Source organism: Budorcas taxicolor, chromosome 1, assembly GCF_023091745.1.
Source record: "Budorcas taxicolor isolate Tak-1 chromosome 1, Takin1.1, whole genome shotgun sequence".
Classification (NCBI taxonomy): domain Eukaryota; kingdom Metazoa; phylum Chordata; class Mammalia; order Artiodactyla; family Bovidae; genus Budorcas; species Budorcas taxicolor.
This window is the reverse complement of record NC_068910.1, coordinates 9,416,851-9,442,621: the sequence shown is the minus strand read 5'-3', so window position 1 is coordinate 9,442,621 and position 25,771 is coordinate 9,416,851. Positions and strand designations below refer to the sequence as shown.

General features: G+C 41.5%; 1 protein-coding gene across 1 annotated transcript in view; it reads left to right on the top strand.

Moving 5' to 3' along the window:
- The window catches only part of PRKAR2A (protein kinase cAMP-dependent type II regulatory subunit alpha), a 65,437-nt gene extending 41,296 nt beyond the window's left edge, over positions 1 to 24,141 (top strand). The window contains exons 5-11 of the mRNA XM_052650109.1: positions 1,980 to 2,086; positions 4,991 to 5,144; positions 10,563 to 10,664; positions 10,847 to 10,921; positions 17,505 to 17,570; positions 19,721 to 19,862; positions 20,301 to 24,141. Coding sequence (XP_052506069.1) covers positions 1,980 to 2,086; positions 4,991 to 5,144; positions 10,563 to 10,664; positions 10,847 to 10,921; positions 17,505 to 17,570; positions 19,721 to 19,862; positions 20,301 to 20,434 — 780 coding nt within the window. The 3' untranslated portion in view covers positions 20,435 to 24,141. The remainder of the gene's footprint in view (positions 1 to 1,979; positions 2,087 to 4,990; positions 5,145 to 10,562; positions 10,665 to 10,846; positions 10,922 to 17,504; positions 17,571 to 19,720; positions 19,863 to 20,300) is intronic.
- Positions 24,142 to 25,771: the final 1,630 nt, after the last annotated feature.

The following is a 25,771-nucleotide window of genomic DNA, read 5'->3' as shown; positions in this document are numbered from 1 at the left end:
ACAATTTGCTTCTCTAACTTTTGTGTTTAAATTTTCAGATTTACAAAAAAGTCAAAACTTGCGTCTATTCTTTACCTAGACTGACCAGTTGTTAACATTTTGCCATATTTACTCTGTCTCTTATGTGTATATGCATGCACATATATAGGTGCATATAAACTGCTTTTTTAGGTCCTGAGCCATTTATGAATATATTGAGGACATCATAGCTCTTAGCCACTAAATGCCATAAGTTATATTTTCCAAGAACAAGGATATTCTCCTCCATTAACACATTATCATTATTAAGCCCAAGAAATTTAACACTGTTGTAATAATATTACCTAAATACAGTCCATATTAAGCTTTTTCCAGGAAAGTTTTCTATAGCTTTTTTGTTTTGTTTTCCAGTCCTGAATCTCATGTTGCTTTTGGCTGTCATGGCATGACTTTAGTCCCCTCTAACCCAGAATGCTTCCCCCATACCTTATTCCATATCTCATGACACTGATGTTTTTGAAGAGTCTGGGCCAGAAGATTTGTTACTCACAACATGAGGCTGCCAATGGATAGCCCACAGGCCAGACACACCAGGGTAGATGTATGTGTTTGGCCTGTATTGTATGTGAAAATTTGTATTTGTTACCTGTATTTAAATGTGCGATGTCAGGCAACACTGGGCTCACACTCCACATGAATGTGGACACACGAGTAGCAAGACTTCTTTTATAGTATCTGTCAGCTTGTACAGTATTCACCACCCATGGAACTATGGAACTAAGGAGCTGCTTGTTGGTGATACGTTATTTTAAGTAGCAGAATGCTAAATCATATGGAATTATGCAGCAATACAATTATCTCCTTGCCAGGCCTTCAATCCACAATCCTGCAAAGAGAAAGCCTTTCTGTGAGTTGAAACGGGTCTTCAGTGCTCCCTAATAGTCACTGGGGCTTCCCAGGTGGTGCTAGTGTTAAAGAACCTGCTGGCCAATGCAGGAGACATAGACGTTGAAGATTTGATCCCTGGGTTGGCAAGATCCCCTGGAGAAGGGCACAGCAACCCACTCTAGTAGTCTTGCCTGGACACTCCCATGGACAGAGGAGCCTGGTGGGCTGCCGTTCATAGGGTCACACAGAGTCGGACACTACTGAAGCGACTTAGCACGCACACAGGCTCGACAGCCACTGACAGAGGGATGCTGGCCCTAGACCGAGGCCACTGTATTGTTAGAATTTAATAGCACTCTTTTGATTATTTTAATATTTGTTGGTACAGTTACCTTCTGGTTATTGCAGGTGCTATTGGTAAATAATTGTATGTATTGTATATAAATAACTATAGCAATATTAAGTGTCTGATAATAGAGCTTATTTATTAAGTACCTATTATGTGATAAATATTTCCCATAGATTTTTTTTCCTTTAGTCATGAAAGTTGATGAGCTGGAAGCTATTTATTAAACACTTTTTTGTAATGAAGAAACAGACTCAGATTAAGTGATGTGCTTGACTAGGAAGGGCAGCTGTGCTGCTCCATGAGATAACCTCTGAAGCATCTCAGCCTGTTAGATTTGACGATCCTGTTAGATCGACACCTGTGGGAAGGTGGCGTCACCACATGACACATGATATAGGAGAGCCATGATGGCTGTACACGTGTCGTCAGGGCAGTGACAGTCTTGTGGTGTGGCTGGGTGAATAGGCACCATCGTCTAGATGCCTGTTTTCACGTAAATTGTAGAATGTTGTGGGTTTTTTTTTTTTTTCCCCCAAAAACAATACTGCCTCAGAGAGCTTGGCAACTGGGCTGTGTATGTGGACATGCAAAGCTGAATGGCCACAGGAAGGCATTTGTTTCAGACCCTTAGGTTTCTGCTTGGATGTGGGGGATAGTCTGATGTGAGGACTTCTCCCATGTAGTCACCACCTGAGATAAACACAGTTAATTTTTTTCCTCATAAACATAAAGGCCATCTTTTCTCCTTGTGTGTTCCCTGCAGGAACAGCTATCCCAAGTCCTTGATGCCATGTTTGAAAGGACGGTCAAAGTTGATGAGCATGTCATTGACCAAGGAGATGATGGAGACAACTTCTATGTCATTGAACGGTAGGAGATGGTGTTTTGCAGTTGTACACCTGTACTCAGGAAGATTCGCGGTTCAGGGCAAGAGCTTTACCCTGTGCCTTGTTCAGCCCAGGCAGGACTTAGGGCCAGGTTAACAAGCTCCTCAAAGTTTGCTGCTCTCTGTCCACAGCCTGCCCTCTCTATCTTCTGCTGTCCTGAGTCCTGAGTACAGCGCATACTTGGGTTGCCACTATCTAGAATTAGGTGAGCTGTGCAAGATGCGCTTTATAAACATGTTATTTGCAAGTGTCCAAGAGAAGTAATTTCCATGACACTTTATTGTCATCCGGACCATTCAATCCTAGCCTGATTTTACACTTGAGTATATTTCCTCAACCTCCATACCTCTGGCTCCTTTTGGCTCTGTTCCAGGTTTAGGGCTGTTGGGAGACATGAAACATGAGGGTTTAACCTGCTCACCCTGGTGTGTTTTCACCTCTTGAGCTATTACTATTGGTATCATCTGGGGGACTCCCTCTGACTCCCTCTCAGTCCTGAAAAGAACACTCACCAGAGTTTAGGATCAATAAGATGTTGCTTCACCAGTATCTTCCATTAGTTAGTTTTCATTTTTTCCTTTCAAGTAATTTCACAGTTACAGAATTGTTACACAACTAGTACAAAAAATTCTTAGAAACCTAGGTTCCCTGGGTTAATGTTTTACCAGATTAGCTTTGTGTTTGAAAGTAAGTTGCAGGTATAAGCCCTTTTATCTCCAAATATATGTATATATTTCCTAACATAGGACATTTTCTTACATAAGCAGAGACCAATCATAAAAATCAGATATTAACATTTTATACAGTACTCTCATCTACTATGCAGACCTTATTCAATTTTTTCCAATTGTTTTCCTGATTTTTAAGGGTCTTTTTATCTGTATCAAGTAGCTATACTAGATTCAGCTAGTCCCTTTTCTTATTGAAGCCTTTTGCTCATTCAGGAAAATGTTCAAGAATGTATTCCTTGGATAACCTTTGGGCCCTTGATACCGTGACAAATGATTCCAATCAGAGTTAGGAAGGAAATGCTTTATTTAAAGAGGAAAGATGATACAAGTAGTACTGTCTTAAAGAGTCTTGTACTTTGATCTGTCATGCTTAGGCTTCCTCCATAGAATTCTATAAGTAGTGGCAGAAAAAAATTTTTTAAGTTACATCACCACTTCTTTGCTTCTTGTGTAACATGTGATACCTAGTGATTTTTATCAGACAAGTGGAGGCTCTTTGTAGGAAATTTAAGAAAAAAAAAAACCACAAGCGAAACAGGGAAGAAAGTAATTTTGCCCTAATTTTATCACCAGGGTATATTCTTTCTTTTTTTCTCCCTTTGCCTTATAAGCGAAACAGGGAAGAAAGTAATTTTGCCCTAATTTTATCACCAGGGTATATTCTTTCTTTTTTTCTCCCTTTGCCTTACTGTTAGGTCAGATCTGTTACCCCAGATTCGGTTCAGATATCAAGACTGATCATTCCATACACACAGACTAAGAGGATGAAAAGACTGATCATTCTCGTAATGAGTGTTTTAAAGGCGAACAGGGTAGGCTCCCAAGAGGTTCAAACATGACTTAAGACAGCACAGAGAGGTGACTGGCTTGGTATTTCATGGTGTTTAGAAGGTAGAGCTGAGGTAGAGTACTCTTGTATATGGGCAGGCTCTTGTGTGATTTGGATTTCCCATCAACACCAAATGAGGGAGCATCTAGCTTTTCTTATCAACTTTCCCAGATGTGAGACAGAAGAGGAAGAAATATTGGAGTGGTAGGTCTTCAAAGCTGATAACAATCAAACATGTAAAATGTAGTTAACTCTTTATTAATTTATATATATTGCTTTCATATACATTGACTTCATTTAAAAAATCTGTTTGAAGTGGTTTGCCATAGGATACAATACTGTTCTATGTCATCATTTATATTGACTGCATAATATGAATATAGACATATATTTGACCTATCTTTTTGTTAGCAGATTAAATTGTGATTTTTGCTGTCATAAATATTACCTGGTGAGCATCCTTGCAGTTAAATATTTTCCAGTATCTTCCATTCTCTCCTTTAGAATACCTAGAAATGAAATTACTGTGTAAAAGGGTCTCTTCAATAATTTGTTCTGTTGTTAATATTTTGGAGAAATTTGAAAATGTTTACATTTGCTTCAGTGGTATACTGAGAGTGCCTATTTCTCCAAATGCCATCCATTGTGAATGTTTTTCTTTAGCCACTGTTAATGAACAATCAGTAGAGAGAAAATTGTATTAAACAATTTTTTTTAATCAATTCTACATCCTAGTTTTCAACAGACTACAAAAGAAAACCCAACCAGTCATTTCAATACCTGCAGGAAAAGCACTTGACAAAGTTTAGCACCTTGTCATGGTAAAAACTCAGCAAAATAGGAATAGAAGGGACTTTGATCCAACCTGATTAAAGGCATTTATTTTAAAAAATCTATAGCTAACCTCATACTTAATGGTGAAAAACTGAATGTTTTCCCTTTGAGATGGAGAACCAGAGAAGCGTGTCTGCTTTCAGCTCCTCATGCAGTGTTACACTGTAGGTCCTTGCCAATGCAGTAAAGCAGAGAGAGAGACGGGGTGAGGAGAGAAACTGACAGGAGGGAGGAAGGGCAAACAGGGTGGAAAGGAAGAGAAATAAAGCTGACATGATCCTCTAGAAAACGCCAAGTTCACTCATTAGAACTAATAAATGAGTTTAGCAAGGTCACATAATACTAAGTCAAATGCAAAAATCTATTATATTTCTATATACTAGCAAAAAAATCTGTGGGAATTCCCCCAATAACAACATTGTATATCATACATACCTTCTATTCATATATACCTGCCCATTATAAATGAAATCGTTTCTTTTTGTATTTCCAGGGGAACCTATGATATTTTAGTAACAAAAGATAATCAAACCCGCTCTGTTGGTCAGTATGACAACCATGGAAGTTTTGGAGAACTAGCCCTGATGTACAATACCCCGAGAGCTGCTACCATTGTCGCCACTTCAGAAGGCTCCCTTTGGGGACTGGTGAGTTAGAGAAATGGCTCTCCTTGCATAGCATGGTATTAATCCCCCTTACTTTGGGTCTCTGTCCTTGGCTGTTGGTTCATGGTATATTTTATAGCTGATTATCTGAAAGACACTATGGAAGGTCTTGACCAATGTGTTTTTCCATTTCCTTGAAGTGATTTGTCAACAGACTGTTTATTGCAAATTACATGGGAAAGACTGGGTCTTGTGGCCTCGCAGTTGTGTCAGCTCTTACTGCATTTTCTCTTTAGGTTTACATCAGACAAGCAGAGAGAGGAAGGATAACTACAGAAGAGACCAGTCCAGAAAAATAAGTGTCACTGAAAGCTCTGCCAAAAGTGTTTTCCATCTCTAACTATCCTAGGACTAACTTTTCACTAGCAGATGGTATTTGACCATCTGTTTATTCGTTGGTCCATGCCAATAGTCAGTAGATTTAGATGACCAGAAAGGCTGACAGCCATATTCTGGGAAACAGAACTTTCCCAGAATATCTTAGGCATAGACTGCTAAGGTCCTATCTTCTATTATACATGACCCACCTTGCATCCTTCAGTATCAAGCCTTCAAAATCTATAACTCTCTTCCTTCTTAAAAGGATCATCCTCTTGTATAAATTCCAGATTTCGTTTTTTAAATGTTCCCTTCTATGGTAATTTGTTTCCATTTACCCTACAAACAGAATTAAATGTATACCTCGAAATTATCAACACATTTCCTCAAATGAAATCATATTTTAAAGACATACTCAAGCACTTTATTGTGCTATACTAGTGCAGAATTAAGAATGCTCGTGAGCAGGACTTCCCTGGAAGTCCAGTGGTTAGAACTCCTTGCTTCCGCAGCAGGGGACTCAGGTTTGATTCCTAGTTCCCCCAGTTAACTAGGACCCTGACTGTGATGTGGTACAGCCACAAAAAAGGCAAAACGATTGGTCCTGAGGAATGAGTGGTACACTGGCTTAAGAAAAATACATCACACACTTGGGAACCCAGTGCTTAAAACATTCAACATAGACCAAGACAAATGGAGGAAAATGAACTCAGTTTTAAAATACGTTGATGACAACTTCTAGTCCAGGCCAAGACAGAATAGCCCCATTCCTCTCTAGTCTTCCCTCTTAAAGCTAGAAAACTCTGGATATCATACAACAGACAAACATAGGCAGCCCTGAGAGAGGGAAACAAGAAGGTGCACTGGTTAGGGATTTCAGGACCTAAGGAAGGATACAACAGTGAGTTCCCCAGGTTTTCTTACTAATTGCCATGTATCCCAGTATTTTTCAATAACTGAAAGAAAAGAACTGTCAACTGAAAATTCTACACCTTGAGAGAATATCCTTCAGAAATTAAGTTTCCTTCAGAAACTTGGTCACCAGCAGGCCTACCTTGAAAGAATGACTAAAGGAAGTTCTGCAAACAGAAAGGAAGTGATAAAAGGAGATTTGGAATATCAAGAATGAAGAAAGAACAACCAAAAGAGTAAACATATGGATAGACATAAAAGTCTATCCTCCTCTTTAGTTTTCTAAAATAGTTTAGATGCTTGAAGCAAAATTATAACATTGTCTTATCTGATTCTCACTGTATGTAGAGGAAATATTTCAAAGGGGCCTAAATGAAAGTTAAGCTTCTACACTTTACTCACACTTCTAAAATGTTGACACCAGTAGACCATGGTAAGTTACATATGTAAATATAATACCTAGAGCAACCGCTAAAGTAACCTGTGCAAAGAGATATACTCAAAAGCTGTACAAATCAAAAGGAATTCTACAAAGTAATTCAGGTAACCTACGGAAAGGCAAGAAAAGTGAAATAGAAGAACAGAAAAGAGAGAGAACAGAAAGCATTGAATAAAATGGTAGATGTAGGCCCTAACGTATGATTTGTTACTATAGATGATCTAAATAGGCCAATTAAATGATAGAGACTGGTAGAATGGATTATCTTAAATGACCCAACAATATGCTATTCATAAGAAACTCACTCAAATATAATAATATAGGTAGGTTGAAAGTAGAAGGACAGTAATAGATATACTATGCAAACATTAACCAGAAGTCAGCAGAAATTAAGTTAGTATCAGATAAGTAGATTTCATGGCAGAGAAAATTACCAGAAGACACACTAACCCTATTATTTTCATAATAATGAAAGAGTTTATCTACCAAGAAGACATAGAAGCCCTAAAGCTGTATATACCAAACAACAAAGCTTCAGAATATGTAAAGCTAATACTGATAGACTGAAAGAAAAAACGGATAAATCCACAACTGTATTTGCAGACTTCAACACCCCTTTCTCAACAATCAATAAAACAACTAGAAAGAAAATCAGGAAGGTTATAGGATTTGGCACCACCATCAGCCAAAAGGGTCTAATTGAAATTTATAGGACATGTCACATAACAGCAGAGAATACACATTCTTTTCAAGCTCGTGAATGTTTACTGAGATAAACTACATATGTCCTGGGATATTAAAAGTTAGCAAATTCAAAAGAATTGAAATCAGACAATGTGTTCTCTAACCACAGAAACCAGAAATCAGTAACAGAAAGATAACAGGAAAATCTCCAAATACTTGGAAATTAACCCATTCCTAAGTAATCTGAAAGTCTCAGTAGAAATTTATTAAAACTGAACTGTAAACTGCTTGCCTTCTGGTTGGGATATGAGAATTAAACAGAAGGACACAAGACAAGCCATTCATTTAGTGCCTGGCATATGTTGGGTGCTACTGAGTGGGGACACCTGCGCCCCTTGGTTGTGGGGCTGCTCCTCACCCTTTTCTTCCTGAAGCTCCCTCTCCTAAGACCCCTGCTCTGCCTTTCTAGTTCCTCGCCTTATCCTGTGCAGTCTTTCTTCCTGTTCCTGCTATCTTAAGTGAGATTCATCTCCCTGCTGCCTTAAGTGATCTTTTTAGATGTCTTTTTCTCCTGCTTTACAGTCCAAGCCCTTCCAACACTCCAGTACTTCCTTCAGGAGAGTGACCCCCAGAGTGTCCTCCACAGTGTGACTGACTTCTCACTTGTGCCTCCCAAGGTCTTGGAAATGCCTTCTGAGGCTAAAGCAGGGAGGACCTGGTGTTGCCACTAAGTTTCTCAGATTGGATTCCGTATGGCTCAGACAGCAAAGCATCTGCCTGCAAGGCGGAAGACCTGGGTTCAATCCCTGGGTCAGGAATATCCCCTGGAGAAGGAAATGACAACCCACTCCAGTACTCTTGCCTGGAAAATCCCATGGAGAGAGGAGCCTGGTAGGCTATAGTCCATGGGGTCGCAAACAGTCGGACACGACTGAGCGACTTCACCTTCACTTTCTTTTACTAGAGGCAAGTGCTACACTTAGTCTCTGCTCCCTCTTTGTCTTGCTTGCATGAAAGTCGTAGAATCTTTCTCAGGGAACTTCTGCAGTCAAAGGAAAGGGTTGCATTCTTTTTCTCTTTTGAACTTCAGGGCTGTTTGCTGAGGGAGCTACCATTTCACAGTAGGAGATTCCTCTTCACAGCTCCATTGGAAGCTCTCTGGAAGCTGGGGTGGTGCTTTTTTATACCCTCCACAGTCACAGGAACTGGCCTTGTTCAGCGTGGGAGCTCTGGGAAGTGTGAAAGCATACATAGAAAGGTTGGAACACAGATGAGTCACTCCAAGAGCTATCAGTTGTTTTCTCTTTAGCTGGAAATACAGTTCATTGCTGCAGTTGTGGTAATCTTTGTTATGTTATTGGTGGCTCAGATGGCTAAGAATCTGCCTGCAGTGCAGAAGACCCAGGTTTGATCCCTGAGTTGGGAAGATCCCCTGGAGAAAGGAATGGCTACCCACTCCAGTATTCTTGCTTGGAAAATCCCATAAACAGGGGAGCCTGGCAGGCTATAGTCCATGGGGTCTCAAAGAGGCAGACACCACTGAGCAACTAACACTTTCACTTTGTAACGTTAAAAATGGATTTAGAAATATGTCTACTCAGACATAAGGAAGGGAACTTCATAACTCCCATTGTCTCAATCTTGAGTATTCTCTTTCCACAGCACCCTTGGCCTCAATTGGCCCAGAAAACACATGGAAAGTGATAATGGAGTGATATTCCGAAGTACAACAGTAACATTTTAAATGATATTAGTACATCTCCAGCCTTGGACTTCAAAAAAGTAGTGGCAAGTGGTGCAGCCCATTAGAGCAATCAGGGATTGCATGGCTCTTTGCAGGCAGACAGATGGAAAAGAAAATGGGGACAGAGTCTGGCTTAATGGCAGAGAGCAGACATTGTTTGTACGTCAATTTAGGAAGGGAGGGTAGGAGTCTGCCACGTTTTACCCTAGGAGCACAGGGCACAGGAGGTGACTTCTGCAGATGGAACTTGGCATGGGATTGGGCCAGGGGACTGATGGCATGTGAGCCGGTGAAGTCTGTTTAGACATCTCTGCTCAGTTGTCTTCTGTGTGTTTCCTCCACCCAGCTCCCACCCCATCATCAAGAATACTAAAATAGCAAACCTACACCTAAATTTGCCCTTACCTCCTTACTGTTTCTCATTCTTTCAGCCTTTAGGATGTCATTAGTGTACTTTCAAAAAAAATATTTCTATTCCTGAGAGCCCAAGGTAGAAGAAAGGTGCAGTTAACTTAGGTATAAAAAACTGCCTAGCCTTGTAGGAGCCTAAGCAATTAACATTCTCCTGGCTGCATGTCCCTCCCCATACATGCATACATGTATTTGAGAAGTACCTGACCATAACTCTGGTTAACTGTCTCGAGTTTGAATCCTAGACTTGCTGGGGTCAAGATATGTTTCACATGCCTGCCTTCCATCTTGAGTTTCCTACTTTCTCTCTCCATTAATTTATAAAACCTACCTCTCCTTCGGATACCAGACAGATTTATATTTTTGCAATAAAATTTTCCTTGATCACTCCAGGCTATTGTGAATGCGCTCTCTCTTCAGAATTCTTGTAGGACTTTCTTTGTCTCTATAGTTCATCTAGCAAATTTCATATGCAGTCTTGGAACTGTGGTTTTTTTATTCCTATAAATTTTGTATTACTTCCCCATTGAGATTATAAAGTCCTTGAGGGCAAGAACCGTCTTAACTGTTTTAATCTGCTTTTTTTTTTTTTGAAGGTGTATCTTTTCACCTTGAACAGTGACTGTGAGCTTTTTAAATTTTTTATTTTATTTATGACCCATAGGTGGCACTCATTGAGTACTTGACAGCAAGTGACAACATGAGACATTTGTCTTGTCCAGGCTGCAGATCTTTTTCTTCCAGTGATGACTCAAATTGAAATATCATTAAACACTCAGTTGATCCAGTACCTTCCAAAGACCTCTAATCTTTGCTGTGGCACAGTTTCAATTAAATGACAGATACTCTCTTATATGAGCACTCACCAGAATTTTCATATTCTGTCTTACAGGACCGTGTGACATTTAGAAGAATCATAGTGAAAAACAATGCAAAAAAGAGGAAGATGTTTGAATCATTTATTGAATCTGTGCCGCTTCTTAAATCACTAGAGGTAAAGCCTATTTTAATATGAGCCTGTATATGGGGACTTAAGAAAAGCTGTTAAACCAATTCTCTTGTTAGGTTTCTTAATTCATACTATTCTAGCCCATTTCAATGTTGTATAGATACTGTCAGTATTTGTGACTTTAATTTAAGGTCTTTTCCTTAGAATTTGTGTGTTCATTGTTTCAGGTATCAGAACGAATGAAGATCGTGGATGTAATAGGAGAAAAGGTCTATAAGGATGGAGAGCGCATAATCACTCAGGTGAGTGGGGAGCTCGGGCACCTCCTTTCTCGGAAGTCACCTCCTGAAGGACTAGTGCGTCATTTGTCCACTCATCCTGGGGAGCTCATGTTGCGAGGTGCTCAGGCACACTTGCTGCAGAATCTTCTGAAGCCCATCGATGTTCACCTCTGGCCTCTGTTCACCTTTCCTTGGCTTCTGGTTTTGTTCTTTTGGATATCGCTTTCTTTTAACCCTGAGTAAGCCTCCTTCATCACTGTTAGAACCTGGAGGTCAGAGAGTTGTGTACTTTCTTTCTCTGGCCCAAAGTGTCTCTTAGCTAACCTAATACACAGCAGTCTTCAGTGATTGACCAGATTTGTAAGGTGCCTCTGGTGTTTCCTTTGTACCCTTCTGTCATGTTACTTCAGGTACTGTAAGGATCACCACACAGTGGACTTGAACATTATGATGAGTGCTGTGTAATAATTTTCCTTATCTACTGTGTTTGCTTTTTAAATTATATGTAAAAGATATTATGGTCGGCTTCCCTGGTGGCTCAGAGGGTAAACCGTTTGCCTGCAATGCAGGAGATGGGGGTTCGATCCCTGGGTCGGGAAGATCCCCTGGAGAAGGCAATGGCACCCCACTCCAGTACGCTTGCCTAGAAAGTCCCATAGACTGAGAAGCCTGGTAGGCTACAGTCCATGGGGTCGCAGAGTCAGACACGACTGACCGACTTCACTTCCCTTCACTTCAAAAGGTATTATAGATTTTTCCATTTTATATTTCCATTTCCATATTGTAAACTTCTCTGTGAGTGGTTCTGGCAAGATCACTGGGAAGAGGACTTCCCTGGCAGTCCAGTGGTTAGGACTCCATGCTTCGACTGCAAGAGTCACAAGTTAAATCCCTGGTCAGGCTGGGAGCGAAGATCTCACAAGCCACACACTGAAGCCAAAAAAATTCTTTTAATTAAAAAAACAAAAGGAGCACTGGGGAGATGTCTGGTTGGTCTGGGTTGAGGAATGTGCCCTCCTTGAACCTTAACTTGGGGCTAGAAGGAAGACTCAGAGTGGACAAACCTAAATCCCCAGACCACCCTTGGGGCCTGGAGGTGGAGTTGACCCAACCAGTGCCACAGAAATTAATCAGACTGATGGCAGAAGGAGAGAGAGATGCTCCCAGAGAAAAAGGACTAATGAATAAATGGTGTCTAAGTGGCATCTCCAAATGCCTTTGTTTTCCAGATAGCCCCACTGTTAATAATTCCTTAAATTAGAAGTTGGTTTGATTCAGTATTTGTTAAGATAGACAAGTAGGACCAGATTTAAGTGCTATAATGAGAGGGGAAAGAAAGACACTGAGAATGTAGAGGAGGAAGCATTCCATATGGTTTCATAGAGGAACCAACCTTTGAACTAAGCTGAAAGAACGAATGCATTTTCAGCAGTTGGGGTCAGGGAAAGATCTTCCAGGGCAAGAGAACAGTATAAGCAAAGGGCGTGGATGTGAGCTGTGTTCCAGGCCAGGTGTCCTGGTATGGGAAGAACGTGCAGCTGAGTTGCCGAGATGGAATGTGTTGACTTGGCCACATTTGTTTCTGAACCTGCTGCACTTTAATTTACCTCCAGAGGACCTCTACTTTGTCCTGAAAGCCCCAGGCCTTCAGGAGGTATATCAAGAGGTATAAAAACCCACAGTGTTTTCTGGGATATGTGTGTTCTTGAAGTTAGGAGTGCTAGGTGGTAGTGCAGAATGGCCACAAATTAAGATGATACCCACTTTATAGACCCCTTTTAGCAGTGTCTCTTGACCAAGACTTCTCTAAGGACTAGCAGTATTAGCATTATATCAGAATGTTAGAAATTGTTAGGAATTATGGTTCCTGGGCCCCATGCCAGACCAACTGCAAAAACCATACTTTATGTTGTTTTGTTTGTCTCCTTGTTTGTTTGGTCAGCTTTGTTACCCTGTATTTGACATACAATAAAATTACCAAGTTCAAGTATACAATTTGAGAGTTTTATAACCACCCCTATAATCATAGTGTAGAGCTTTTCTAATCACCTCAAAAAGCTGCTTGTTTGTATTTTAAGTAAATCCCCTCACCCACCCCCTTATTCCTGAAAACCACTGATCTGCTTTCTATCACTTTAGAAATTCCTTTTCTAGAATTTCACACAAATGAAACCATATAATGTGTAGTTTTTTTGTGTCTGACTTATTTCTCTTAGCATAATGTTTCTGAGGTTTATCTATGTTGTATGTTTCAGAGGATTATTCCTTTTTGTTGGAGAATAGTATTCCATTATACAGATGTACCATAACTTGTCTTTCCACCCACCAGTTGAGAACCATTTGGGGTCTTTCCAAATTTTGGCAGTTATGAATAAAGCTGCAATAAGCATTCACATACAAGTCTTTGCATGGATATATGTTTTTATGGAATTGCTGAGTCACATGGTAAACATTTGTTTCACAGGTTGCTAAAATGTTTTTTAAGATGTCTGTACCACTGTGCATTCCCCCAACAGTGTTCAAGAGTTCCCGTTGCTGTGCGTCCACATCAGCACTTAGTACCGGGTCTTTAATGTTAGCCATCCTAGAGTGAATATCTCATTTTGGTTTTATTTTACATCTACCTAATGTCTAATGATGGTGAACATCTTTTCCTGTGATTGCTTTTCATCCGTATGTTTTCTTTGGTGAAGTACACCTTTTGCCCTATTTTAAATTAGGTCATTCGGCTTCTTAATATATTGAGTGGTAAGAATTCTTTAAAAAAAAAAGATTTATCCATTGATTTATGGCTGTGCTGGGGCTCATTGCTGCATGCAGCCCTGCTGCCATTGCAGAGGCTACTCCCTAACTGTGGTGCCCTGGCTGCTCACTGCAGAGCACCGGCTCTGGATCACTGGCTCGGTAGTTGTGGCCCGTGAGCTTAGTCGCAGCTTGTGGGGTTCCCTGACCAGGGATTGAATCTGTGTCCCCTGCATTGGCAAGTGAATTTTTAACCACTGAGCCACCAAGGAATCCCCTGCGTTGTAAGAATTCTTTTTGTACTCTGAGAACAAATCCTTTACCAGGCCAACGATTTGAAAATATTTCTCCCAGAATGTGGCTGTGAGGCTTGGCTCTTCATTTTATTAGTAATACCTTAAAAAGCAACAGTTTTAAATTTTGGCAAGTCCAGTTTGTCATTTTTTTCCTCTTATAATTCACTCTGTTTGTGTCCTACTTAAAAAAAAAAGTTTGCATAATCAATAAGATTTTCTCTTATTTAACTTCTAGGCAAGTACTGTTCAGTAGAAATATTATGTGAGCCCCAAACAATTTAAAATATTTTAGTAGCCAAATTAAAAAAAAAAAGGTGAACTTTAATTTTAATAGGGTATTTTAACTTACTATATCTAAAATATTACATTTCAACATCTAAGTGATATAACAATTTAATAATGAGATATTTTACATTTGGAGGATATTCAGTCTTTAAAATTCAACGTATATTTTACACTTACAGCACCTATGAATTTATACAAGCCACAGTTCAGGTGCCCAGTAGTGACATGTGACTAGTGGCTCCTATACTGAACCATGCAATTCTAGTCTCATAGTTTTAGATCTTACATTTAGATCTGTGATCCATTTTGAATTAATTACAAGAGAGAGAAGATTAGAGCTTTTCATATGGATGTCCAGTTACTTCAGCACCATTTTCCTATTCCGTTGCTGGACACTTGCCATGAGAATCAGTCGCCCATACATGTTTGGGTCTGTGTCTGATCTCTTTTGTTCCACTGATCTATGCCTGTCTCTCAGTTAATGCTATGTTGTCTTGATTACAATCGCTTTATGTAGTAAATCTTTCAATCAGATAGTTTAAAGCCCTCCAAATTTTCTGTTCTTTGTCTTAATTATTTTGTCTGTGCTATGCTCTTTGCATTTCTGTATACATTTTACAACCAGCTTATCAACTTCTACCGAAAAAAACTGCTGAGCTTTTTTATTGGGATTACATAAGTTGAATCTATAGATAAGTTCGGGGAGTAGTTGACATCTTAATAGTGAGTCTTTTGTGACCGTCTCAGCCTATTGAAAGTGATGCTGTTCGCACTTATCTTTGCCCATACTGTTAATACTTGCGGTGAGCCTTCACAAACATTTACCCTGGCAGAGCCAGCGCCATAGCTGGACCAGCCCTTCTGGTTCTTATTATGATTGCAAGATGCACCTTGAGCAACAACCATCTGGGAACTTTGAAAAAACAAGGTTTATTACTCACAGGTCCTGAGGGGCAGGCCCAGAGCCACACAGTGAGTTCACAGGGGAAAGTCCATCCATGCGCACGTACTGACCTGGAATTGCCTTTACTGGGGATGACGGTGCTTGTGGTGCCCAGGGTTGTGTAGGTTTACTCCTTATTGGTATACCTGAAACATAAGAGTATCTTCCCTGGTGGCTCAGACAGTAAAGAGTCTGCAATGCGGGAGACCCGGGTTCGATCCCTGGGTTGGGAAGATACTCTGGAGAAGGAAACAACAACCCACTCCAGTATTCTTGCCTGGAAAATCCCATGGACAGAGAGGCCTGGCGGGCTACAGTCCACGGGGTCACAAAGAATCAGACACGACTGAGCGACTAACACACACAAACAAAAGAGTAGGAATTTGGGCACAAGAATGTAAAAGGGGTCACTCAGGCAGTTTTCATTTGTTCTAGGGGTGGTTACACAGGTGTGTACAAGTGTAAAAATTCATCAGGCCGCAGCATTGAAATGAGCACTTTAAATTATGATTGTTGTATATCTTTCTCAACAAAGGGCTCAGACACCGCCCTTCACCACTTCTCACTTCTACAGTTCTGCTCTACCGCTCACTGCTCTCTTCCTGGTCACCGGTGTTTCCATACATTTGACTATTACTCTTGACCTCCCGGCAACACTGAACACTGGTAATCACATCTTCCTTTATGAAACTCCCTCCTTGGACCTAGAAATGATTTTCCCTCTTGGTGGCCCTGTGTCTGGCTCCTCTTTAGTTTCCTTCATGGCTTCCCATCCTTCATCAACTTATATCCTCAAGTTTTATATCCTATTTGTATTACACAAATAGAACTTATTGGTGATTTGGTTATGCTTATTGGTGATTTGGATGTAGGGTCAATTCAGTCGCTCAGTCGTGTCTGACTCTTTGCAACCCTATGGCCTGCAGCTTGCGAGGCTTCTCTGTCTATCACCAGCTTCCAGAGCTTGCGCAAACTCGTGTCCATCGATTCGGTGATGCCATCCAACAGTCTTGTCCTCAGTTGTCCCCTTCTCCTCCTGCCTTCAATCTTTCCCAGCATCAGGGTCTTTTCCAAGGAGTCAGTTCTTCCCGTCAGGTGGCCACAATATTGGAGCTTCCGCTTCAGCATCAGTCCTCCCAATGAATATTCAGGACTGATTTCCTTTAGGATTGACCGGTTTGATCTAACAAACTAAAGGATGGTTTGATCTATCTAGGTATGCAGGGTACCTACCCAACATAGCAACACAGAAATCCACAGACAGCCCCTTATAAGGCTATAGAGCAGTGATTATTATGTGGTGACCTAGGACTAGATTAACTCAGGAATGTCAGCCTGAGCTGTGTGTGGTCCCTGTGTGATGCATGAAGGACATGAAGTCCTATGGAGACATACAACCTGTCACATGGAATGAGAGCGCATGATTAGTATTGGATTATTCAGTGTAGATGGCCTTTGCTTCAGAAGTTAGGTGAGAAGCCAGAGACTGATGTGTGCCTGAGAGCCTCCTCTTCCATAGCTGCTTGCCTGCCTCTCACCTCCTTCCAGGCTTCGCTCACATCTCACCTTCTCACTGAGGTGCTCCTGTATGCTACGTAACATCTCTTCCCTCAACACTCCAGATCCCACATTCCCTGCTCTACTTTCTTCCTATGGCCCTTATTGCCTTCCAGTACAGCAGCATAATTTACTGATTCATTATGTTGGTCATTTACAGTTTGTTTACTCTACCAGACTGTAGTTTCCACAAGGGTAGGGATATTGTTTATCCACTGGTTTATCTCTCACGGCACATAATAATTATTTGTTGAATTACCTGAATAACTGGTTCAGCTAAGTGATTTAACATCAAAACAAGCAAAGCCAAGCCTGAGGCTTATAAGAGTGACATCAGCCCCCATGAAGGCACCTGCCTCACCAAGGTGGTGCTTTCTCCAGCTCCATGCTGTCCTCTGAATTTGATGGTGGAGATCATCGCTGGGCTTCATGACCCAGGGTTAGCCAGGAGTCACCTTGATACTGCCTGCAGCTGACTTGGCTACTTACCCCTTATCATAGGTCTCGTTAGCTGACCAACATGAGCTGTAAGAATACGATCTGTGCAGTTGCCAGCCTGGGTATATTCACGGAGACAGATGGGAATATTCCATGTTAGGAAGGAGAGATGTTTGTCAGTCGTAGTTGGACTGACATCAGGATCCTCCTGTTTTTGTTCTGAATTTGTTAGCCATCAATTGGAAAATAATAAAATTGGAGCTCAGGCAATGTGAAGATTGTCTATTTCTGTATCCTTCAGTACATATGTATGGCTCTGACCTCCCCTCCTCTCCCTTTTCAGGGTGAAAAGGCTGATAGCTTTTACATTATAGAGTCTGGTGAAGTGAGCATCCTGATCAAAAGCAAGGTGAGTTTATGTGTGATGATGTGGCTTGTTCCAGGGGAGATACAGATGCCAGGTGTATGCACAGAATGTAACTGTTTACTTTAATAGTGTGAAGTGTGTTTCATGTGCCAGAATCATAATTGTTATGTGAGATATGTGACTGACAGAAACCAGGATTTAACCCCACTCACTGATAAAGATTTAGTATATGTATCTTTTTTGTTGCTTTTACCTCTGTTATGTAATTAAGGATATGAGAAGTAGTGGCCTATAAATCAATAAGGAAAAGGGTAAGTACCCTAATAGAAAATGGGAAGATTATTGAATATATAACAAAGAATACATTGTGAGTGTTGGTTATGAAAAAGCTTCCTTTTTAGCATGCTAGAAAGGGAGTCTCTAGGGCAGTTATTATTGTGGCCATTTGATGGATATGGAGACCTAGCAAACACAATGACCTATAGGTGGAAAGAGTGATTCTTAGGATAAATTCATCATCATTAGATATTGTTTCAGTTTTTTTTAAGAGTAAATAATTTTTAAAAATACTGACTTACTATATGATACTAAATCAACTTAGTGTGAAACCTTTTACAGAATATTTTTTGTAAAAGTTAAGTGTGGAGAAAGAGGACTTCCCCAGTGACTCAGTGGTAAAGAATCTGCTGGCCACTGCAAGAGCGAGGTGGATCCCTGGATCAGGAAGATCCCCTGGAGAAGGAAATGGCAGTATTCTTGCCTGAAAAATCCTGTAGACAGAGGAGCTTGGCAGGCTACAGTCCATGGGGTCGCAGAGAGTCGGACACGAGTGAGCAACTAAACAGCAGCAATGGAGAAAGAAAAATACGATTACTGCCTATAAGATGGCTTGATTCCTAATTAAAATTTTTTTACTTATAGTTTTTAGACTACTGATATATGTTTGTACTGATCACAGCATAGTATTGTGTTTGTAGGTCCAACAGCACTGTGACACTGGATTGGGAAAGAAGGCAAGCTTGTCAGAGATTCAGTCTTGTTCTCTGCCCAGACCTACCGAATCAGAATCTGCATGATATCAAAACCTACAGGGGGCTGGTGTTCACAATACAGTGAGATAAATGCTTTTCTAGAGAAGGGATTAGGCGGACATGAGCATGTCTGGAGTCCCAGAGACTACGACAGACACTGGAGAGAGAGCATTGGCTCGGAAGGGCTAGATCAGCTTCAGAGCAAACAGGTCAGGGCAGAAGTGTGGAAGGAGGGAAAATCAAACCATGAGCATGGTGCTTTTATTTATTTTGCTAAATTAACCTTCAAAAAATTATTTATCTGCCCCTGCCATAAAGTGGCTCTTACAGGTTGAAACTAATTCTTACTAATAAGTTATAAGTATTTTTTTATTTGAACAAGTTATTGCTTAGCTTAGCAGATAGATTTGTTAAAAAAAAAAAAAAAACTAGATAGTAAGTAAAATATAGTACATTATTCTCCGTAATTCAAAAAGCACAAAATATAACCTGTTTGATTTCTTAAACTATCATTTTAAAATTCAAACTACTATAAAAATTTTTTAGTTACTTAACTCTTCTGCACAAATGTAGTGGGACCACTAGTTTAAGATGCAGATAGTACTTAAAAATGAAATTGTTCTCTGTAATGTATTGTCTGAGTCCTGCTGGGCCTTCAGTCAGAGAGAAGTAGCTCTGGATGTGACTCTAACCAAGAGAAGCATTGGCATTATTTAGGAAGAATTAGCCAAAGACCTTGTCTTTTCCCTTGTGTCTCAGAAGTCAGCATCTACCAAATGGATTGCATTCATATATATATTGAAAGGTACATGTAATATATTAATATTCCATACATTTAATATATGTTAAAGTATATTAACATAATATTGTATGTTGGTTTATATACTGTATTACATTAATATGTGATATTAGTATATAATATATATACTAGAATAATATTTATATATATATACGCACACCTCACCTCTTGGTAAAAGCCAGCTCCTTTGGTTAAACCAGGCCCCAGGGAGTAGCCCATGCAGTTTACACAGTGTAGTCAGTCTCTGCAACACGAATCTCTAGGTAATAGTGGCAAGTGTACTGAGAAGGGACCGCAAGGGTGTGCAACTGGACGTGTCTACTTGTGATTCTGGAATCAGTTGTGTTCTCTACCTGTTCTAGACTAAAGTCAACAAGGATGGTGAGAACCAGGAGGTCGAGATTGCGCGCTGCCACAAGGGGCAGTACTTTGGAGAGCTTGCACTGGTCACCAACAAACCCAGAGCTGCTTCGGCTTATGCAGTGGGAGATGTGAAATGCTTAGGTAAGAAAGATGCTTTGTGCGTTAATTTTTTTTCCCCTAATATGCAGTATTTTTTCCCCATCAACACGCCTTGACTTACTCCACCAGTTCTCACATCTAGGCTTGCACAGTTTGTGTGACCAACTAGAAATGGGTGAATGTGTTCTTTTAGCAAACATTCGTGAGCACTGACAATAGCCTGTGAATGAGACGGACATAGAAGCCCCCAGCCTGTGTGGAAAGAGCAGAGATGGAGACTGGTATCCAGGGCTGTGTGGGGAGAGAGAATGGGTGCTGCCTCCACATAACACCCCGTCTTTTTCAAGTGTCCAGTATCCAGTAGTCTGATTCCTTCGACAGGAATGGACATGTTTAAGAAAAGGTTTACGTGAGGGAAGCGACTTTGACTTGCTTGTGTGGAGAACTCATCCTCTCCCTCACCTCTTTCTAACAATACAGTTATGGATGTGCAAGCGTTCGAGAGGCTGCTGGGGCCCTGCATGGACATCATGAAGAGGAACATCTCGCACTATGAGGAACAGCTGGTGAAGATGTTTGGCTCCAGCATGGATCTGATCGATCCCGGGCAGTAGGTGTGCCACACCCCAGAGCCTTCTCAGTGTGACACCAGAAACTTCCGGTCAGCCACAGAACACAAACAGAAGACACGACAGAACCGTTCCTGCTGTTGCCACCGCCGCTGCCATTGCCATGGCCGTGGGCACTTAGAAAACTTGAAAGTCAGCACTAAAGGATGGGAGAGGTTCCACCCACACCTCCACTTTGCTTCTGAAAGTCCATTGTTAGACCACTCGTCACGATCACTCCAACCCAGTCTTCACATCTTTGGTTCCAAATGGCATGTCTCTCCAACAATTTAAGTGCCTGATACAAAGTCCAAAGTGTAAACATCTTCCTTTCCTCTCTTGCTGCTACTATGGCTTTTGAAAGTACTGTAGACACCCTCCCCCAACCTCTCTCAAGGAGGGACATGTTGTAGCCTTCCGTCTCCTCATCTGTCTTTGGAGAAAGTCAACATTTGTTCACAACTGTAGCCTTTCTGATTGTACCGTTTAAAGTGGTGGCAGATGTGATGGAGGTCTGTGGGCCTGTGGCACTGTACTGTCTGCTGACAGTGGCACACGACAGCTGTCCCCCAATTCTCGGTGATGCTTAGGGAGAGGTCCTGCCCAGGGCCCAGCAGGTCAGCACCCCAGAGCTCACTGATCGGTCATCAGAATCCACGTCAGAGCAGAAAACTGGGGTTTGGCACATTCTTCAGGTAGCAGAGAGCCGGGGAAGGTTTTCTGGGTTGGGGGGTGTGTTTTCTTTTGTTTTAGTACATTTCTTTTCGTTTTGTTTAATCTCTGTGCAGTGTGCATGAGTGGACTGCTGTCCATCTATGAGGAGTCGGGGTCTGGGACTGCCACTGCTCTATCTGACCTAAGTATGTTCCCAGGCCACTCCTGCCTGTCTCATTTCCAGTCGCTTCTCCCAGCTGATGGCAGTGTGCTGGCAAAGCCCTTCCCTTCTACTCCAGAGTGGTTACGTAGCTTTGCTGTTGAACCATCAGTTTTTAAACTCTTTAAAGAAAAAGCAGCTATCTTTGAGGAAAAAAAATTTTTTCCCTCTATTTAGAGAATTCCCCTTGCACATACTCCTTTATATCAGTTTGTCAGCTGACTCAAGCATTCATCCTAAAGATCAACTCTTTTTGTTTAAAAAAAATTGGTATCGTGTACAATTTCATAGAATTACTGCAAAGACCTTTCTAATTAAGATGTTGGGATATTTGGGGTTCCAGTTGTTAATCCCATAGGAAAGTAACTTAGCTTTTTTTAAGCTTTTGATTATATCAGGTAGAGTTCTGATGAATTATCATAATTAACTAGATATATTTCAGAATGAAATTTTTTTCTTCAGAATGACCTAGAATCAGATGTTATAAGAGATCCTAGGAGCAGTGTGACATTTACCTAAAGATAAATTTGGATGTCATAGCCACGTTTATATTAAATCAAGAGGCCCTTTCTGATAGGAATTTTTTAAACTTCTATATCTCAGTGAATCCCTGGGAGATTAACATGCTGGGGCTCAAGTCATCCCTGTTGTAGACAGCGATGGAGCCCATGCAGTCACCATTGCCCTCTTAAACCAGGCTGTCTGCTTTTGCCGCAGACAGTATAGTTGAGAGATCTTTAGAGCAGCGGCTCATCATCGCCTTGCTCGGTTCTCCCTTTTCCTTGTTCTCCATGAAGTGAAAGCAGAAAGACTCTCAGTCGGCAGCCTGCGTTGCAGCTCTCAGAATTGGGAAAGGTTGTAACTAATACTCCAAAACCGGCAGCTAGCACTGGGAAAGCCTGTGTGGTTTCTCCCCATGATTTTCCAAGGTTCTTCTTTTGTATGGCATTGCTTTATTATCACATAAATTAAGAAACCAGACATTGCACTTTAGCAGACAAGAGCCATACCTGTGTCTCACGCAGGTAACAGGTACATTGGGCTTCAGGAGTGACGCAGAGATCTCGCCCCCAGATTGTGTAAGGACTCCGTGTGAACACGTGCCCCCTTACACCGCCCCACCCTATCCCCATGCCAGCATTAGTTAGGGCCAGCTGTGAATTCCGAGCCAGTCACTCCTGCAGGCTGCTAGGGGTAGGACTTCTCATCCTGCCCTCTTTCACATCCCAGTTCAGTCTTCCCCTTCATAGAAGCTCTGTGACACCCCCAGCATACTGACGGTTTCTGTTTTACAAAGTAGCATTCATCAGGTTTAAGTCTTCCTGCTCTAACTGCGGATGGCCATATGGATCATCAGTCCAGACCCTCACTGCCTGTAGGGCCCCTTGAGGGTCTGGCTTGAGGAAGGGAGTCAAGGGACCAGTGTGAGTGAAAAGGACACAGCTGTTACCAAGGCACCCAGAGCCTGACAGTGTTCCAGCTTTTCCTTACAGCACGGGGAGTCGAAGGCAGCAGACCAGGTTCGACTCTGGACTCTGCTGTCCGCACCGTGCTGTGCAAGCCCTGTGCTGAGAGCTGAGCCTCACAGGGAGGAGCACCTATTGGGAAGAGATCTTTCTGATCATTGTTTTATATCGTTCTCTTCTAGGATGGGTTAGAACTTCATGCCCTCCGTTCTGGCTTTGCTATTGATTTTGCATGGTGGAGGTTGTTCCTGAGAGCCTTGAGGTCTAACCTGCAGTATTATTTTTCCCACTGGCCCCACTTTATCACACCCCCCTCGCCCTCTTCTTTTGGTTGTATTCTCTGAAGGAAGGGTTCATCTTTCCTGTCCTCTTAATCCGTCATCCTTATATACAAATGTGTCATGTATGATTGCAGTAGATCCTCAGAAATCCGGGTGGAGCTTTTCTTTGAACGGTTTAATGAGTGATATCAGCAGCGAAGTGTCAAGAGCTGATTCCCCAGCTAGGAGAGGTACTGTTCATCCTCTTACTTCCCAGATTCTCTAGTCAGAATGGTCAGTGAGGTGCCACTGGCGCCCAGCCACCCCTGGACACACAGCATCTCCATGCCTGTCATAGTGTACAAGCAATCCTCTCATTTATGGAAATTAAAAGAGCATTTTTGCACAGAGCAAAAGGAGAAAGACCATGAATGTCATCTTTTATATTTTGTTTTCAGTTGGCCAATGTTGGAATTTTTGTTCTTGACATGCACTTGTAAACCAATCTCGCCAAGATGCAAGTTGTTTTGGCTTTTCACTACAATTACCTCTTGTTCCTCCTGTCTTGACTGCTGACGTTGCTCAATGTTTCTAATGTCTATTTTATGGGAAGCAGCCTTCCCGTGGGTTTCCTTTTACACACTGCAGGGCTATCTTTATACTTCAAGAAAAAAAAAAAAAGGAGAAAACTGTCACCAAACTCATGGGGGATTTGCAGAAAACCATTTAGGCCACCTTGAGTGAAAGGTAGATTCCTCATTGTTTTCCTGAACTCATTGTAGTAAAAGAAATCTAATTCAGCATTATTGTGCTACCTCAAAGGTAAAAATGTTGTAAGGTCTTTTTGGTCCTGAGTTCTACATGTAGTGTTTGAAATGTCTTTCAATTGGAATTATTTTTAAATCATGGGGGAGAATCTTGTTTTAACCTGTTTTACACTTGTATTTTAATCTCTGAAGAATAAGTGATTAGAAAGTAATCAATTCTTGCTCTGTAGTATTGAACATATACTTAAAATCATTGTTTGCCATAAAGAAGGTTGGGTTTTTTAAAAGGAAACTCTAGGGCTCGGCTTTGCTCTTGGTTAATAAAGGCTGACAAATCACGTCTGAATCTTTGGTGCAGCCTGTGTTCTGTTTTTGTCCTCTCATTTCAGGACCCTAGGCCATCACAGCATTCATCTGGCAGATACATTATTGAGATTGGGGTGTGAGCTCTTAAAAATTAGAAAGGAGGGGAATTCCCTTGTGGTTCAGTGGTTAGGACTCAGTGCTTCCACTGCAGGGGGCACAGGTTCAATCCCTGAGCAGGAAACTAAGATCCTGCAGCCAAAAAGGGAGGCAGGTAGAAAGAGAGATTATAGAGAATTGGCTCACACAGCTATGGAAACAGGCAAGTCCCTAGATATGCAGGGCGAGTTGGCAAGTTGTAGACCTAAAAATGCTGATAGTTCAATTCCAGGCTGAGTCTGAAGACCTGAGAACTGAGAGTCAATAGCATTGTTCTCATGCACAGACTAGCAGGTTAAAGACTCAGGAAGAGACGACATCCCAGTATGGAGGCAGTCAGGCAGGATAATTCTCTCTTCCTTGGAAGAGCCAAGGCTTTTTGTGACGTTCAGACTTTCAACTGATTGGATGAGGCCTGCCCACATTAGGGAGGGCAGTCTGCTGTACTGAGCTCATTGATTTAATGTTGAGTGCATGCATGTGAAGTTGCTCCAGTCATATCTGATTCTTTGCAGCCCTATGGACAATAGACCACCAGGCTCTGTCCATGGGATATTGCAGGCAGGAATACTGGAGTGGGTTGCCATGCCCTCCTCCAGGGGATCTTCCCAACCCAGGGGTCAAATCTGAGTCTCTTCTGTCTTCTGCCTTGGCAGGCAGATTCTTTACCACTAGTGCCACCTGGGAAGCCTGATTTCAATGTTAATGTCATCCAAAACCACCTTTACAGAAACTCAGAACAGTGTTGGACCAAATACCTGGGCACCCCATGGCCCATAAGTTGGCACATGAAGTAAACCACCACAACATGCTATTTGAATTGTTTGGGGATGGTATACAAGAGCATCCAGTATATCTCTTGCTGGGGAATGATATACTCACTAATGAAGCCCAGTAGAGAACTTCTCCTGTCTGACTATATTAATTACTTCCTTCTCTGTAGCGTAGTTATTGGCTTCCTTAGTGGCTCAGCGATACAGAATCTGCCTGCCAATGCAGGAGACACAGTTTCTATCCCTGGATCGGGAAGATGCCCCAGAGAAGGAAATTGCACCCAGTCCACTATTCTTGCTGGGGAAGTCCCATAGACAGAGGAGCCTGGCAGGTTACAGTCAATAGGATCACAAAGAGTCAGACACAGGGACTAAACAACAACATTGTTGCAAACAGAACTAGCAGTGCCTCTGTGATAGCCCACTGTATTTCCAGTTTCTTTCCCAGTGACCAAAGGAAGCTCATTCTATAACAAAACCATGTTCCACATTGATCTTGCCTTCATCTGACATTACAAAAGGGCTAAGTAACAGGTGAATATACAAAACACTCATGTGATAGGGGTCTGAGAAGCTGGTTGCTGAACTACGCAAAGCCAAACTGGCCTTGTTTCGAGGCTTTAAACATTAAATATGGTTTGGCCTTTGTGGTTTTGGTGGTGGTATTACTATGAACAGTTAAGAAGTGCCAGGAAAATGACAGGATCGTATGGTCCGCAGCCTTCACCTTGAACAGTGAAC